This window comes from Notechis scutatus, chromosome 1 (assembly GCF_049901735.1).
Source record: "Notechis scutatus isolate UNSWTSFEM ecotype Mainland chromosome 1, rNotScu1.2, whole genome shotgun sequence".
Lineage (NCBI taxonomy): Eukaryota > Metazoa > Chordata > Lepidosauria > Squamata > Elapidae > Notechis > Notechis scutatus.
The window spans coordinates 164407268-164425651 of NC_142009.1; the positions used below are offsets into that span (position 1 = coordinate 164407268).

The 18384-nt window shown below is 38.9% G+C and overlaps 1 protein-coding gene across 1 annotated transcript in view; it reads left to right on the forward strand.

Moving 5' to 3' along the window:
* ABCA12 (ATP binding cassette subfamily A member 12) overlaps positions 1 to 18384 on the forward strand; it is a 144821-nt gene that overhangs the window by 78451 nt on the left and 47986 nt on the right. Inside the window, exons 29-36 of the mRNA XM_087949413.1 lie at positions 611 to 797; positions 1648 to 1866; positions 3862 to 4058; positions 5008 to 5168; positions 10173 to 10406; positions 11738 to 11870; positions 13067 to 13319; positions 15909 to 15995. Coding sequence (XP_087805539.1) covers positions 611 to 797; positions 1648 to 1866; positions 3862 to 4058; positions 5008 to 5168; positions 10173 to 10406; positions 11738 to 11870; positions 13067 to 13319; positions 15909 to 15995 — 1471 coding nt within the window. The remainder of the gene's footprint in view (positions 1 to 610; positions 798 to 1647; positions 1867 to 3861; positions 4059 to 5007; positions 5169 to 10172; positions 10407 to 11737; positions 11871 to 13066; positions 13320 to 15908; positions 15996 to 18384) is intronic.

Below are 18384 nucleotides of genomic sequence, written 5' to 3' on the forward strand. Positions count from 1 at the left end.
TTCTTATTTCCAGGTTGAATCTCTCCTTGTTCAGTTTCCATCCATTCTTCGTTGTCTGGCCTTCAGGTGCCTTGGAAAATAGCTTGACCCCCTCCTCTCTGGCAGCCCTTCAAATATTGGAAGACTGCTATCATATCTCCCCTGGTCCTTCTCTTCATTAGATTAGCCATGCCCAGTTCCTGTAACTGTTCATTGTATGTTTTAGCCTTCAGTCCCCTAATCATCTTGGTTCTCTTCTAGACTCTTTCTAGAGTCTCAGTATCTTTTTTATAGTGTGGTGACCAAAACTGGATGCAGTATTTTAGGTGTGTTCTTACTAAGGCGTGTTCTTACAGAGTGGTATTATCAATGGAGCCATGGGTCTTATTTGGACATACTGATTTAACTGCAGGAAAGCTTGCATTGTACTAAATCAACATAAACTATTTCAGTTCAATTCAATCAGATATTGAGAAATGTGCATAGTATTTACACAACTTCTGGCACTTTCAAAATCTCTACGAATTCTGACAAGACTCCCTGAACTGAGTTAAGTAGGAGAAAGAGACGTGGACAGGGGGAAGATGCTATATAGGGTTCTTTATAAATTTTACATCTTTCTTTTTTTTAGATGTTCACAGTGCTTCACCCTCTAACATTGAACCTGAACCCACTCATCTCGAAGTGGGAGTTTCTCTCCAAGGAATAACAAAGATTTATGAATCCAAAGCTGCTGTTCAGAATCTCAATCTGAATTTTTATGAAGGAAATATCACCTCATTGCTGGGTCATAATGGAGCTGGAAAAACTACCACAATGTAAGTTCTGTTAGAAGAAAAATGTCTCAGAATAACTAACAAAGTTTATTGAGTATAACATTACATTGAGAATAACATTTCATTTCATTACATTACATTACCACACTAATGTAATGTTTCTTGAGTCCTGTTATCTGCCAGGTTGGGATCTGGTACATTTCTTGGATCGAGGATCTTTTTGTTTTCAGAGCTGGGTTGAGAATGGCAGGAATCAATTGTGGCCCCCCACCCTTATTTCTGAATTCTGTAACCTAACCAGTCTACAATCTCCATGATGATAGATAAGCTTTTGGTCTTATTTCTGGACTTTCCTCATTTCTTTCCCCACTCCTAGAGAACTCAGAAGAAGTGCCATTTTAGATGCATGTTTTGGTATTGATCACATTTCAGTCTTTTCTGACTCCAAAGAACTGCTGGGAAGAACTGCTTTCCAATTTGCTAGGGGCAAAAATGCCCTATTCCACTAGATCAAGGGTCTTCAAACTTGGCAAGTTTAAGACTTGTGGACTTCAACTCCCAGAAATCCTGAGCTAACATGACTGGAGGAGGAATTCTGGGAGTTGAAATCCACAAGTCTTAAAGCTGTCAAGTTTGAAAACCCCTGCACTAGATGGTCATTCCAGGTAGCCAGATTATATATCCCAGTCCCAGGGTTCGACTCTCATGCTGTCATTGGCAGTGAGTGATTTGTGAATACAAAGAATTAATGGCAGTCTCATCTTTACCCTCATCCAACGTAGAATTGGTCCACTTTTTTCCCCTTCAGGTTTTATACCAATGTAACTACTAACTTCTATTGAATAAAACGTTGATATTTTTTCTCAACTTTTCTTCCCTTTCCCCCATATAGATCTATACTGACAGGTTTGTTTCCTGCTTCATCTGGCACTATATTTGTTTATGGCAAAGATATCAGAACTGATCAAGATTTCATCAGGAAAAATATGGGAATTTGCATGCAGCACAATGTATTATTTGATTACCTCACCACAAAGGAGCATCTGCTTTTATATGGCTATATCAAGGTGCCCCAATGGAGCAAAGAAGAGTTACAGGAAGAAATAGACCGGTATGTCATAGTATTTTTAACAGAATAAAACAGTCTTCCTTTTATGTTTGTTAAATATTTCTCTTTTTCCTTTTGCAAAAAATATGTAAGAGTGCAATTATTTAGTAGCACTAACATCACTCTGTGGAAAATAAATTTGGGGAGAATGCTTATATACATACATACATACATACATACATACATACATACATACATACATACATAAACACCTGTCATGGTAAGCCCTTTTAGGATAAGTAGTATGAAAAACACACTGTGTTTATCCCAAAAGGGCTTAGTATGACAGGTATTGTATGTACATAGGTATGTATATAAGCATTTTCCCCAAATTCAGTCCTCAGTGATATTTATTTATTTAGATGAAGGAACAGTGAATGTATTGAAAGGAAGCAAAGACTTATTATATAAGACTTCTTCTTCTTATAAAGAAAAGAAATCAAAGCCATAAGAATAAAGTAAAATAAAGTCTAGTCTACACTAACCCCATTCACTATGCACTCTCTCTCCATATCTTTCATTTCTGCAAACCATTCTTACTTTTACTATCTGCAGGCACAACTTCATACATTCCTTTTTATTCTTTAATCTAATCTTTCTCTTTTTAAGGATCTCATCAATTCTATTGTCTCACAACTTTCTCATAAGTGTCACAGTCTTAATTTCCTTTCAACACATTCACTGTTCCTTCATATATTTGTTTTGCTGTTCAGATCTCATTCAGTCTTTCTGTATGACCAAAATCAACATATATCTTCTGTACAGGTCATTCTTTTTTTTCCAAGTCCCATTCATTTGTTTCCTTTTTCTACATATTATACAATATCTTTTTCTTATTCTCATTTCTTGCTGTGCATTTATCTAACTCAGCCTTAACAAATTCTGGTCTTCAGTCCCAGAGTTTCCCCATTAGCATGGCCATTGCTGATAATCCAAGAGGTCCATGCATCTGAAAGTTCCCAAGGCATGGAAATTCTTCAACATTGCTTTGATTTTTTTTTCTATCATGCTAGCTATTACATCCTATTTTTCACACTCTGCAGATTTGATAAGCAATGCCTTCACCTCCATATTCAAGTCAATAATTAATAATATATTGACGAATGTGAATGTGAATGTTTGCAACCCCACTTTATCTTTATTCACCTACAATCACATATGATATTCCACGAAATGACAACAAAAGTAGAACAACCTTTTCTTACAAGGAATATACTTTCAAGCCACTAACATTCTTGCTCTGTTGACCAAAATCGAGCTTATAGTTAGTTGGAAAACACTTGATGGAAGCCTTACAAAGTTCTCATATCATGATGAGTTTGCTAGCATTTGTCCACTGCACAGATGGGCATTGAAGTCCTTTATTGCTGCCAATTTTTAATAATGCGTCTTAATGAAATATTTGATAATACTTGGCTGATTCTCATTAAAAACCAGCAGGGTGCTAAATCATGCATAATATTTTCCATGTCTTCTGTGATTGGGAAGTTTTATGCTGAAACTAAGCTGTCATTTAAAAAAGATTGTAATAAACAAAGGAAAGTGCTTGTAGTTTAAGGTTTATTTCAGGAGCTCTGTTTTGCTTTATTCTCCATGTTATGTTACTCTGTTATGACTGAATCATGTGGTGCCTTATGCAATGTCCCCCTGCCCCCAATTTTAAAGAATCATCGAATGTTCAGGATGATAAAAATATTGAAGACCTCCTGCACAGTCCTACAGCATCCTGACAAGTGCCTGTCCGAATTTTCTTCAAATATCTCCAGGGAAGGAGAGTTAAAAATAACAACATTAGCAAGTAAACATTAACAAGTAAACTGTTAATGTAATGCCTTTGTTGAATCATTGAACTCTACTATTAAGATTTTCCTGGTGTGCTTTCAAAATCCAAATCCTTGTAATTTAATTGTTTCTTTTTCTAATTTTTTAAAACTAAAATTTTATCATTCTTTCTTCTACGTATTTACAAAATAATGTTCTTTCGGTGCTGTTTTGAAGGATTTTGAAGGAAACTGGATTATACAACCATCGTCACAAGTTGACAGGCTCTTTATCAGGAGGGATGAAGAGGAAGCTATCTATTTCAATTGCTCTACTGGGAGGTTCAAAGGTTGTAATTTTGGATGAACCAACCACTGGAGTTGATCCCTGTTCTAGGAGAGGCATTTGGGAAATCATATCAAAGAACAGAAAAGGTAATACGGGCAGGTTATTGTGATTTTAGCTTTTTAGAGCAACAAGTATTACTACAATATTAACATAATAACAGGTTAAGCTTGAATGACTATTACAGATATAGTCACAGTTATGGAACAACAAACATACATTAAAGAGAAGTTTTCAAATGTTAAACTTTCTCTTTGATAAGAAGAGAGGCCTGTGCAGCTGCTCTCCTTCAAAATAGCAGTAGGAAAAGCCAAGAACACCTGCAGACTTTGCCTCTTCTTGCTCCATGGCTGGTTGAGTTCTAGCAGGAGAGACATCATCGCAGAAAAGGCTAACTTTACCCAAGCACCAGGAGCTCTTTGTCCTGGGTGAAAAGACCACCTACTGCCATAGATGGAGAACCAGCAGCTCATGGCTCTTGGTGACTGTAAGATTGGATGGCAGTTGAGGCTGATAAATTGACTTGTAGCAGTGGTGGGATTCAAATTTTTTACTACCGGTTCTGTGGGTATGGCTTGGTGGGCGTGGCTGGGGAAGGATACTGTAAAATCTCCATCAGTCAGAGGTGGTATTTGCCGGTTCTCCAAACTACTCCAAATTTCTGCTACCGGTTCTCCAGAACTGTTCAGAACCTGCTGAATACCACCTCTGACTTGTAGGTATGTAATAAAATGTGCTGGAAATCTCAAATTGGGATTTTTGATAAACAGTCTCCAGCATTCCTGAATTGTTCTAAAAAAAGAAAGAAAATTGTTTATGCTGACTGGTTCTTCCCCAGGAGAAAAGAAATAAAACTGCCAGTGTTTATTTCATTCTTCCCATTGTTTTGAATCCTTTTCTGGCCCAATGAGCTCCTTTTCTGCACCCAATGAGCTCCTGAGTTTGAGCAATTCATTTTTCACTTGGCAATTTTTCTGCTGCCACAAGAATCTGTATGGAAATTGTAGTGTAATTGTCCCCTTTATATGTTCTTTTCAGGCAGAACAATCATCCTTTCTACACATCACTTGGATGAAGCAGAGGTCTTAAGTGACAGGATTGCATTCTTGGAACATGGAGGTCTCAAATGCTGTGGGTCCCCATTCTACCTCAAGGAAACTTATGGTAGTGGATACCACCTGACACTTACTAAAGAAAAGGTTTGGAGCAATAATTACTCTCAGTATTTAATAAAAAGTAGGAAATTCTAATAGTAATTTCAAAATCAAAGTAAGCTCTGGTGGAAAAAAAGTATCTTAATGAAAATGATGCTGTATTCTTTATTGATTGATTGATTGATTGATTAGCCCTTGGGCCTTATCAAAGTGAAAAGTTCCAGAAACAAATTATTACTAAAATTTGATAAAATGGCTTTAATCAATTTATAGGTTTCAGTGACAGACGAGATAAAATCCAGAGACAGAGAGTATAATCTTTACTTTTCGTGGTATTCTGTAAATTTTTGAACAAGTTTTGAGGAGCATGTAGAATGTTCTGACATTCTCCAAGCCATCAGTAAACATTGATTTAATGATTTAAGACAGGACTGAACTTGGCTAATATTATTGTAAATACAAGACTATGGATATGGTATAGTAATGATAAATATTGTTAGTTGATGAATTACTCTTTTAATTATGATTATTTAAAAAGTTGTTATTGGATTTTTCAAAATTTGCTTACAATTTCCCAATAGTTTAGGAAGATTTTTAGTCATTATGTACTCCATAGTATCTAAAGAGATTCCTTGTTCTTTATATAAATTGGTATAATAATTCTAAAAAAGTATTTGAATGTTTTTGTTGTCCATGTCAATCTTATTCCCTCTTGAAGCTTGGTTATCATCTTCTTTTCTGTTTTCTTAGTGCGTATACCAATCTGGTTTATTTGCCTGTTCAGAAAAGTGTTGTTTCATATATTTAGGTTTGTTTTCAATATTTGAAACAGTCAACAAAGATATTTGTTGTTTCAATAATTTTAGTTGATTAAGTATATTACAATCTTCTGGTGAATTCTGGAGCTTCCTCTCCATTTCTTGTAACACATTTTGGATTTTTTCATCCATCTTTCTCTTAATTGCTGTATTGTATTATATAAAATGTCCTAGCCTTACAAGCATCCCAAGCTGTTGTCAAATTGATTCCCTTACCTAAGTTATTGTTAAAATAGTCTTAAATACCTGTTTACATTATTTAACAATCTGTGGTTTCTGCAAAATAGATGCATTTAATCTCCATTTAAAAGAACCAAATTTAAGATGCAAAATCATTGGATTATGGTCAGAAAATATTTTGGAAGAATAATAAGAATTATAAATTAATTATAAATTAATTATAAATAGTTGCTTTGTTGAAGTAGACTTTTTGTAATCTAAATCAAATCAATTGTAGAAAAGGATTTATGTCTGTCTGAAAAAATGGTAATGTCTTTTGTTAGTCCATTTTTATACCTCCAAATATTGATCAAATTTAAAGTATGAGCTTGAAAAAAGTTTGGGGCAGTTCCTCTTGTGTTTCTTTAATTCCTTTATCAGCTGATCTGTCCAATTGTGGGGTTACCTACCCCATTGTAGTCTTCAATTACAGACAAATATTGAAAAGAAGTGTCCAGACAGATGTTTTAAAAAAACCTGGCTTTTTCTTGGTGTGAGGTGTATAATCTCACCATAATTCATTTTATTCCATGTAATTCAATTTGCACAATTACATACATGCCTTGATCATCAGCAAAAAATAAATATGGATGTAATTGGGGTTTTATACACAAAACTACCCCATTAGTTTTTTTCTTTGAATTAGCAGAAATAAATTCCAGACCCACAGTGTTATTTGTTAACTACTTTTTTTCAGTCCCTTTAATATGAGTTTCTTGCAAATACATTGTATCATGGTTCACTTGTTTAAAATAACGAAAGAAACTTTTTTCAATTTTGTGGGGAATTTGCCCCATTGACATTTCATGTCTTGCAAACCATCTGTTATGAAGAGGAAGTTCCAGGGAATCGAGCTGAGGCTCCCATCTTCACAGGCTGTCCTTGATAAGCATCAGGCCTCTTTTTATCTTTTTGTTTCTAATCTTTATCTTCTGAAAAATAGTGTAGTTTCGATCTGTGTTTTTCCAAAAAGCCTTGTGCTTTAAGGACTGAGTTTAGTCTATACCATTGATTTTAAAAGATAACCCCTTCCAGCTTATCCCAGTGAAAGGAAATATTATTTTGTTTCAGAAAATCTGTCAGAGAAAATATTCTTTGTTTCCTTAATATTGTAAATGAAATTTCTCTAAACTTCAAGCTGGGTGCCATATTACTAAGCCTTATTATCATGAGAGAAAACTAAAATGAATTGGAGGATCCGCACCTCTACCTCCTTTTTTTAAACTCTTACTTTCAGTGAGCAATCATGTGTCTTGGCCACTCCAAAGCAATGCAAAAGCACCAAAGGTGCTCTTTCAAGAGGCAACTGGACTATCTGGAAACCAAGAAAGTCCAGATGCCTCTTGGAAAAAAGCATCTTTGGGACAACCATGACTGGAAGACTGAAAAATCCCTATAGACAACAGACTCCTGTGCTCAGGGAACTGACAAAGCACCTTTCACACCCAGGAAAAGCAATCCTTAGAGCCATTTGAAACACTTAAAGATACCAGTTGGTCTCACTCACCACATAAGATATCCTAAGGAAATCATCCAGATTTAAGGAAAGATCACATGGCTGCAGAAAGGCAGTAAAAAAATCAGTGCCAAGCTTGCATCCTGCCTCTTGGAAGTACATTCCAAAAGGACAGTCCCAGGAACCACTAAAGCAATGTAAAAAGCTTAAAATAACCCTTCCCCTTTAAGAAATTCAAGCCCCCAATAAAGCAAAGCAAAGTACCAGCAAAGAAAAAACAAACTCTGGAGAAGCTCAGGCAACAGTAAGTCTGGGCGTACTGCCAGGAACCTTTAGCAGTTTAGCTGTTACAATGTAATCAGGTTTAACCAAGAAGCAGTTTATTTAAGCAGGGCAATAAAAATTAGGCTAGAAACAACACCAGAATATTTCCTTCCTACCTTCCTTACAGGACTAGCCCTGTAAAGTAGAAAAAACAAAACAAAAAGACATTTCTTCCAACAACCGGTTCTCCGAACTGCTCAGAAAGTTAACAAACAGTTCTCCCAAATAGGTGAGAACTGGCTGAATCTCACCATGTGTGTGTGTGTGTGTGTGTGTGTGTGTGTGTGTGTGAGAGAGAGAGAGAGAGAGAGAGAGAGAGAGAGAGAGAGAGAGAGAGAGAGAGAGAGGTGGCATTCAGGTTCTGACCAGTTCTGGAGAACCGGTAGCAGAAATTTTGAGTAGTTCGGAGAACCGGCAAATACCACCTCTGACTGGACATTTTATAGTCTCCTTCCCCTGCCAGGCCCACCAAGCCACACTCACAGAACCGGTAGTAAAAAAATTTGAATTCCACCACTGGTGTGTGTGTGTGTGTGTATAAAGATAATACAAAGGTAGTCCACAAAAATATTTAAAAGTATTTAAAACATTGTAAAAAAATGTACTGTCTGATTATTTGTAATCCACAAACCAAGGTAGAATGATAACGGCAACTCAAGGCAATAAAAGCTTACCATCCAGACAATAAATATTTGCGAACCAGCAGTAAAACTTTACAATAGTTTTAAACAACTTTTTAAAAGGTTAATTCAGTTTTCTCTGGATTATTCAATATGTATATATAAATCATATTTAATTCATTCATGATTATTTAGTAAAGGCATTAATCTTTATAAATCCTTATAAATATGCAGAAAGAAAAGGAAAAAAATATCCTTGCGAACACACTTAATTCAGTAGACGGGGGAGGGGGGAGGGAGAACACTCATGCAAACAGATCTATGCCTAATTCATTTTACAATTATGTCTATATAAGTATGTTCAGTTGATGGTAAAAAGGACAATGCAGTCAATATTGAAGAAAAGCAGTTCACTATATAAATAAAATTTTCTCAATGCTGGGATGCTGTGCTGTGTTTTGTCATCAGCAGAACAAAGGAAACTGTAGACAGACCATACTACACAGCAGAACCCAGCAAAATAAACTTTGCATCCAAATAAATGTTTGATTTCCAAGATTTCTCTTCTCTTCCAGTCCAGTCTTTTCCTCCATTCACCTTTTTTTTCCTTATGGTTACATTTTTTTTTAGGCTTTTAATTAGATTATTCAGGAGAGCCGCGCTTCTGCAGTCTGCTCTCGCTGGCTATTCTCTGTTCACTTCAGCTCTGCGGATAGGAATTTAAATATCCACCAAACTTTTTGCTTTTCCAAATGTTGTGGTGCAAATTAAATTTATGAGAACCGTGGTGGTTAACCTTTTCAGCACTGGGAGAATGCGCGCCAGCCACCTGGTCTTCTGGTTTCTAACGTGTATATGCGTGCGAAGACCAGCTGGTGGGCGCACATGCAGGTGCCGTAACCCAGAAGAGCAACAGGCAACAGCTGGCGTGCCCGAAGAGATGGCTCTGCATGCCACTTCCGGGACATGTGGCATAGGTTCGCCATCATGGTATTAGAGTATCTTTTAAATATGCATTTAAAAGAAAGTCCATGTATTTAAATATGTGCGTTGTATGGCCTTTTAAAACAGAGAATTAATGGGAAACTTTATCAAAATTATCAAATATATCAAATTTGGCATGACCAGGTTTGTACATATTTTGCATATTTTAAAAGAATTTCATTGGATATCTATTAAATTTTGGACTTTTTTCGACTAATCATATTTATATGTTGCCCAAAGCAAATTGCTAAAATCTTTAACCGAGGCTCTTTTTCAAAGGCTCATCATGAGAAAATATAGTTTAAGGCTATCTGCTTCTTTGCTGCTATACTCCATAACCAAAAGTCCTCCATAAAGAAGCTAACTTATTTCCCATGTTGAATGTTTTGGGCCAAAGCTTATTCAAATTAGGATATCTAATCTAGAGACTTAAATTGCAAGCCAATTTCCTGCTGTCTATATCCATCAACTAGCAGATACAGTTTACTGATGTACTCAGGATACCTGAATATAGTTTTATTCAGTTGTTTCAAACTTAATTTCCTTCTCATGTATCATGTTTTATGGTATATTATGAACATTAAAATTTTGCTGTGTGGTGCTTTATTATCCCCTTATGTTTCCCCAGAGCTCAGTTCTGAATGTAGGAGAATGCAATACCTCTACCGTGACAGCCACAATACAGGCTCATCTTCCAGAAGCATATCTCAAAGAAGATATTGGTGGAGAACTTATCTATGTACTTCCTCCATTTAACAATAAAGTTTCTTTATCCTATCAGTCTCTTCTGAGAAACCTGGATAGTAATTTAAGTGATCTACATATTGGCTGCTACGGAATTTCAGATAGCACTGTAGAAGAAGTAAGCATCTAGCACAGTGGTGGGATTCCATTTTTTTTTTACTACCGGTTCTGTGGGTGTGGCTTGGTGGGCGTGGCAGGGGAAGGATACTGTAAAATCTCCAGTCAGAGGTGGTATTTTCTGGTTCTCCAGACTACTCAAAATTTCTGCTACCGGTTCTCTAGAACTGGTCAGAACCTGCTGAATACCACCTCTGATCTAGCAGCTTTAAACAATCAGATTTATTAATATTTTATAAAATTTTATTATTTTGTTGCGCTGTGAGCCAAATGTTTAAACTGGATTTGTCTTCCCCCCATCTATTAAGATCTTCCCTTAAGGACCCGGGATAGGCAGATGTTGTTTTATTGTGTTAAAATTATTATCACAGAATGTAAGTTGTTCCAAGTAAAGCTGCCTCTTGCAATTGACTAGTGGTGATTTTATGAATGCTGATGGTATTCAAGTGATGCTTGTTATGTTTGCAGTTATTATTATTCACTGAATATTTAATTATATGTAAAGATAGGAAAATTTGTTGACTTCATTTTAATATGTCTCAAATGTATGTGGAACTCATATATAATTTGTATACTAAAATAGGTATTTAAAATTGCACTTAGTTTGCATCACAGGATTCAGTAAAACAATATATTAAGATTATATGCAAAACCATTTGAAAAAAATATAAACATTTAGAGTTGCACCAAATGCAAACTCAAGTTTATATGAACTTTTTTTTTAAAGTTGCAAACTGATCTGGATCAGGAAATGAAAAAAATAAACTGAAGATGGGAAACAACAATGACACCAGTGATGGGATTCAAATTTTTTTACTACTATGGGCGTGGCTTGGTGGGTGTGACAGGGGAAGGATACTGTAAAAACTCCAGTCAGAGGTGGTATTTGCTGGTTCTCCGAACTACTCAAAATTTCCTCTACCAGTTCTCCTGCTGAATACCACCTCTGAATGACACCTTCTCTAATTGTAGGGGGTTCTTTGTCTAGTAGTGCATTTTTGTCAGTCAGTGTGAAAGACCATAGAGGAAATTAATATTCTCTTCCCATTATGTTTACATGTTATATCTATGCAATGGCTTCTTATGAGGATGGTCATTTACAAAGTAGAAACTGTATGAATAAAAGTTATTTACAGAACTATGAACTGACATAAGATTCTGCACACAAACTGGAAACAATCAGTCTAACTTAAACATAGAGCATATGTGAAGTTGCATGTGTTTTCAATCTTGAGTCCAAGTAGAAATTTTTAATAGATCAAGATCAAAAAATGTTGCTTTAGGAATTGTGAGAACTGAAATTAAAATATTTTTAATATTACTGTTTTGCAGGTATTTCTTAATTTGACCAAAGATTTTGCAAAAGATGAACAAACTGATGCAGAGTTATCTCAAGAGGGGCCCAGTTTTAATGTGGATAATGACGGCTTGTCCATGAACTCTAACAATGTCTTTGAACCAGATGGTATGAAAATAGTGTAATTTTTCACTGGCTGAAGTTTTTATCAAAGGAAAAGCTTGTAGTATCTAGAACGGTGTACAGTGACTTACAGCAAGATGGCATTTTTAGCAAGATTGTGAAATATCAGGTTAACTTCACAAAAACGTAAGCTGGGTTGATAATAAATTGGGTGGACAGGACAAAATCACTAAGTATGGCTGGTGATGGAGCAATTTCAGGCTACAATTAGAAATAAGATAGCTTTGTGGGAACTCCAGTATCTCTTAACCTGAAATCAAACACTGTTCATGACTAGAAATATAATGAGGAGTTATTCTGTGCCATTTCATCCTTGATCTGTTTTGTCCCTCAGAAATTAGCTTACCAAGAAAAACTACTTCCATCTCAGACTTTAGTGAGAAGGTGGGAAATGGTGACATAATCTAATAGGACTCTATGCCTAGGCTAAGGAATAATTCACTTGCCACTTAAATTTTATATAATTACTTAATAATTGCAATAGCTCCTTAAATATTGTTCAGTTATTGAAACATAGGCTGAGTTTTAATTAAGTACAAGGCTGCTACTCAGCAGCAATCCACAAACTCCAAAATCACACACACACACACCCCAGTTATCATATGAAACAAGAACAATGAGTGACTGGGACTATCACTAACTTCATAGGTCTTGTTTTTGTCAAAGATGCAAACAACCATAACTAATTCAGGAAATCAGACCTCTAACGCTAGAGCTCCCTGGCTGTGGAGAAGATATTCAATTACCTGTATATCTGGCAGTAGCACCTTACCTCCTTATAGCCCTAGGAACAACCTTATTGAAACACCATGATCTCTCAGACTGTTTAATCTACTGATCATGTAGCTTTTCATTCTTTCCATTATAAGCACAATGTAGGCCTGAGGGGAGAATGTTGATGACCCAGGATGAGGGGGGTTAGATAGGTTGCCTTGCCAAAAGCAAAACACAGCCATTTCCAGAAGTGCATTTGGAAAAGAAGAAACACAGTGTGAGTCCTAACGTCAATCCTGCTAATAAGGCAGCAGCCAGAATTTAGGATTGTCTAGGATTTTAAAAGAGAAATAATGTTTTTGTATGGTTTATGTGTACTGGTGGGATGAATTGGGTAAAACTAAGTATAATAAGGAAACAGAATTAAGTCCTTATGTATTTCTTTTCTTTTTCTTTTTGATGAATAGATCAAGTCCTGATTAACACAGGAAAGCCAAACAATCTTTCTCTCCTGCTGAGGAAAGCCACAGCATTGTTCATTAAACGTTTCCATCACACTCGACGCGATGTGAAAGGTTTTATTGCTCAAGTTATCCTTCCTGTGCTCTTTGTGACAGCTGCTATGGGCCTGGGCAACTTGAGAACCAAGGTGGCAGAATACCCAGCTCTCCATCTCTCACCAGCCTTGTATGGTTCTTCCAGCCAGTCAGACTTCTTTGGGTGACTATTCATTTTTAGTAATTCAGTTGGCTTAATGGAATGTGATGCACGTGGAGTAAGAGCGGTGACCAAATTGTCACCAGTGTGACTAGAATCATTATAGTTCCTTGTATGTAAGTATCAGATATGCTAAGAAAATGAAGGATAAGAGACAGAAAAAATCTTTTTTGTTAACTTCAGCAGTATCATACTTTCTAGAGTTTTAAAAGTAAAGCAAATTATAAGTTTATGTCAGCTCTCCCAGATAAACCAGACAAGAAACATTGACTAGATGAATTAATTCTCCCCCCCCCCCATAAGGCTATCTTAACAAAATATTGTAAAAGTACAAAGTTCCCAGTGCCACGTTTGACTGCTTGATCCATTAGGGAGGGAACTTCTGGAAATTCCACTGGGGTTATGCCACTGGGGTTTTCTGGTTGTCTTGACTAATTGTTCCCTAGGCAGCATCTTTTCCTCTTGTTCCGCAATGTCATTCATACATTCTATTGCATTTTTATAAGGCTTATCAATATAGCCCAACAATTCAGTAAGCTTTCAGGGTATTCAATTAATTTGAACAAATCTCCTATTTGCCACCATGTGCTGCTAAAATTCTTCAAGTGTTTATTCATTTTTAACCTTCAGTTGGGTGAAACCGTGTCCCATGGGGCAACCATTTTTGAACCAAATATTACATTTTGAATTTAACCAAGCATTACATTTTGAATTTAACTTACAGAATGCCAGAACACATTATTCCTATGGGAATGAAATACGAGAAATTTATCATATGATTGCCATGTCAGATACTCCCTGATAGCTTTCCACAAGTCAGTGGGGAAGCCAGGAGGAAGTATACATTTTATTGTGACTGTTGAGACTCCTTGCCAGCTTCCTACAAGCAAACTGGAAGGGAGTGTCAACAATGAGGAAGCCAGCAGGGAAGGTTGCAAGTTGCTCAGTTAAGCCTCCCGCAACCATACAACTTCTCTAGGCTTGTGCGCTTATATCACATCAGCCACTTGCATAGTCCTGTGCACCTTTCCCAACCTCTACCTCATCCCCAGGTAGTCTCCCTGACTTATGTTGTGGCTCTTGTGCATACCATGAACCTTTCCCAACCCACACTGTGTCCTTCCTGATCTGCACAACCCACACTGTGTCCTTCTCTCACATATTCTGCATACCTTCCTAATCCACATCATAACCTCACACAAAAGAAGTGCTGCACAATTCAGGGATGGTGTGTGGGATGCATGAAACATGACCCCTGGGTTGGGGTGGAAGTATGCAGGGTGTGGCATGGATCAGGAAGGGTGCACAGGGATGCAAAGGGATGACTGTTTGGTAAGGAAATTCTTCTGAAATGCTGATCCTTGGATCGCAAAGGAACTACTACCTCTTATATGTTCATGGAATCATTTGTGAATTGGAGTTTTACTAAGAATTTTGAGCATATTAAATATCTTATAATTATCTAAAATTGGAAATTTTGTTTCAAGATAAATATTTCAATGGCCCTCATTTTAAAAAAAAGTTTGTTAAATTACCTAAGGGGGAAAAAAGAAAATGAAAAATAAATTGAGGCTCTTGTATGCTGCTCCTCTCCGGAGGGAGGCTGGACCCATTCATATGGTCCACCCCTGGCGATGGATGGATCCTGATGGGTTCCAGAGGGAACTGGGGATATCTTGGAGTTGCTGCTGCACAGTCCTGCTTAAAGGCGTGGCAGCAGCTGGAATTTAAGGTTGGCCGCAACTTTGGACAGGATCACGTCATGCAGCCTCTCTTGACTCATCCTTCCAGATCCTCCCCATGGGTTACACAGGAGCTATGGATTCTGAAAAGAGCCAAGAAATGCCTAGAATATCACTGGAGGAAGACAAGGGATGACTCTGACCAGACTTGACTTAGATCCGCTATTAAGACCTACTTCTGAGATTAGCCCATACCACTCATGCCAGCAGAGAGGCATATTGCAGGTTCCATCAACCTGATTTTTCTGGCTGGTTAGGTCCAGGAGGAAGGCCTTCTCTACTGTTGCTCCTGCCCTCTGGAACATCTTGCCTCCTTCTATGTGAGGTGTGAGGTTGGCACCAATCCTTCTAGCCTTTCATAAGGGCCTAAAGATGTGGCTCTGCCAGTCAGCTTGGAGCTCCAGTGTGAGAACAGCGCAATGGAAGTAGTTGATTGAGTAATATCGTAACAGATTCCACTTCCTCCACTCTGCTCCCACCCTCCCCACGTGTCCTTGGTTTTAATGTCTGATATTAACTTTTAATGTTTTAATTGTATATGTAACTGTAAGCCACCCAGAGTTACCCTACAGGCAGCAAATCAATCAACCAATCAATCAACCAATCCAAAATAATCACTTCAAAAACAAGGAACATCAAAATAAAAAAAACAAAATAAATCACATGAAATATTTAAATAGTGTGTGTGTAGATATTAGTATTCTGACACAAGATAGTTTTCTTCAGTTTCCATTGTCATTCAGTTTTAACATGGGATATTCAGGGATTCAAAAGAATGTCGACTATCCTGTTGATTACTTATACTTGCCTTGAAATTGCAATTAACCATTTGCTTTGTTTGTGTGTTTAGGAATTTCAATCAAACCACAGATATTTTGGTTGCTTCAATGCTCTCTTTTCCTGGAATAGATAATATCTGCCTAAACAGAAGTAATTTGTAAGTAGCTCTTCTTCATTTTTAAGTAACTCTGATAATAACAGAATAATCATCTTCTTCCTACTTTTAATAACTCCTCTTCTAAGAAGACAAATGACTGAAAATTATGAGTCATCAGGGTAATCTGCTCAGCTATTATACCAAGCTGCCAACATCAGAAAATATTCTAACAACAATCAGTGATTTATATCAAAATTTGGTGCAGTTAAATATCCAATATTAAATGTGCAATATTCTTCACCAAAATATCAAATCTAGATTTATAGTTCTCACTAATGTTCAGTGTTCTCAAAATTAAGATACTTTAGATTTTTTGTTGTTACTAAATCTTGGGGTTCAGCAGTAACACAATATAAATTATTATTATCTAGAACAGTGGTTCCCAAAGTGGGTGGTACCGCCCCTTGGTGGACGGTGGGATGCCTTAGGGGGGCGCTTAGAGGCAAAGGGGGTGGCAGGGAGGCACTAAGAGGCGGCAGGGGGGCGTTCGAAGCGCAGGCTCACTGACTGCCGGCCACGCAGCCCATTGACTGTTTCATCACTCTGTAGCCAGCGCCTCGAATGCAGAACCTGCACGGGGTGAACCTTGCCAAGTCTGTGGGGGAGAGAGGTGGGAGGTGGCGGAAAGGGGGCACCTTAGCTTGCCAGCTGCCCTCTCCGGTGGAAGCGGCGGAGGCATGCCAGAAGGCCTGAAAGCAAAACCCTCCCAAGGTGCGCAGTGGAAGGGGTGGGTGGTCCGGCGTTAGGGCTCCTTCCCAGGAGGAGAACAAGGGAGTGTGCAGCACCCGCCCGGCCTCTGCCTCCAGCCAGCCGGGCTTGCGTGCAGGATGAGGGTAGGTGCAGCTGCAGCTGTCCAAGGTGCGTGGCTCAGTTCGGTTCGCCTCTGCATGGACGTCCCGGACCTAGAACCTTGCCTCCCTCTGCAGCCCGGTTCTTCTGACCGAGCCCTGTGCTTGCTTGCTTGCTTAGTTTCCAAGCAATCATTTCCTCTGCCTCTGCCGGTCTGGGCTGCTTCCGCATGCCTTCCTCCTCCCAAGCGGAACATAAAGATGGGCAGAACGCTTCTCCAAAGTTGGGAGTCTCTGAGCGTGTGCAGAGTACCTCCCCTTGCTTGGCCCGATGGAAATGGACCTTGGGTTGAAGCAAAGAGGGTGAAGTCGGCCGCATCGCTGTCTCGGGGAGATTGGTATTGCAAAATTGGATGCCAAAGAAAGAACTGGGGCAGGGGGCTGGAATTAAACAGCATGCTAAACTGTAAACCAGAATGGCTGGGTTGATATATTCAGCCCATGTTTCTCAACCTTGGCAACTTGTGTGGACTTCAATTCCCACTCTAGCTTTGCTGTACTTTCCCAAAGTGCTGCCGCTGTCGCATTCTGTCTGTCCATCCGTCCATCCATCCATCCAAAAGGTCTGCCTGTCTGTCTGCCTGCCTTCCTGCCTACCTCCCTACCTGCCTGCCTACTTGTCTTTCTGTCTACCTACATACCTATCTACCCTGTTTCTCCAACAATACGGTCTCCACCAATAGGAAGGCCCAGCATGATTTCTAGGCATGAGGTGAAATTAAGCCTTGCTCCCAAAATTTAGGCCTATTTAATCCATGCATTTCCCCGCCATTTCTCACATTGTTCGTTAAAACTACATGAGGTGAAGAGAAATGGGGGGAATGGGGGGAGAAAACTTGCCTTTAGGAGCGCCCTGCACATAGAATACCCCAATCTACTACCGATAGAACATCGGCCGATAGAAGCTCCCCGAAGGCAGAGTCACCAGCCGCTTCTATCGGCCGGTAGAAGCAGCCTCGGGGCGAATGCCCATGCACACTCCCTCGCCACAAAGCTGTTTCTATTGGCTGATGGAAGCTCCCCGAAGGAAGAGACGCCAGCTGCTTTGGGGTGAGGCATGGCTACCCGAGGAGCACTCCTGACAGGAGCGCCCCACGCACACTCCCCTCACCACAAAGCCATTTCTATTGGCCGATGGAAGCTCCCCAAAGGCAGAGTCACCAGCTGCTTCTATCGGCCGGTAGAAGCGGCCTCGGGCGAATGCCCATGCACACTCCTCGCCACAAAGCTGTTTCTATTGGCTGATGGAAGCTCCCCGAAGGAAGAGACGCCAGCTGCTTTGGGGTGAGGCATGGCTGCCCGAGGAGCACTCCTGACAGGAGCGCCCCACGCACACTCCCCTCACCACAAAGCCATTTCTATTGGCCGATGGAAGCTCCCCAAAGGCAGAGTCACCAGCTGCCTCTATCGGCCGGTAGAAGTGGCCTTGGGGCAAACACTCACATGCACTACCCTCGCCACAAAGCCGTTTCTATTGGCTGATGGAAGCCCCCCAAAGGCAGAGTCACCAGCCGCTTCTATTGGCCGGTAGAAGCAGCCTC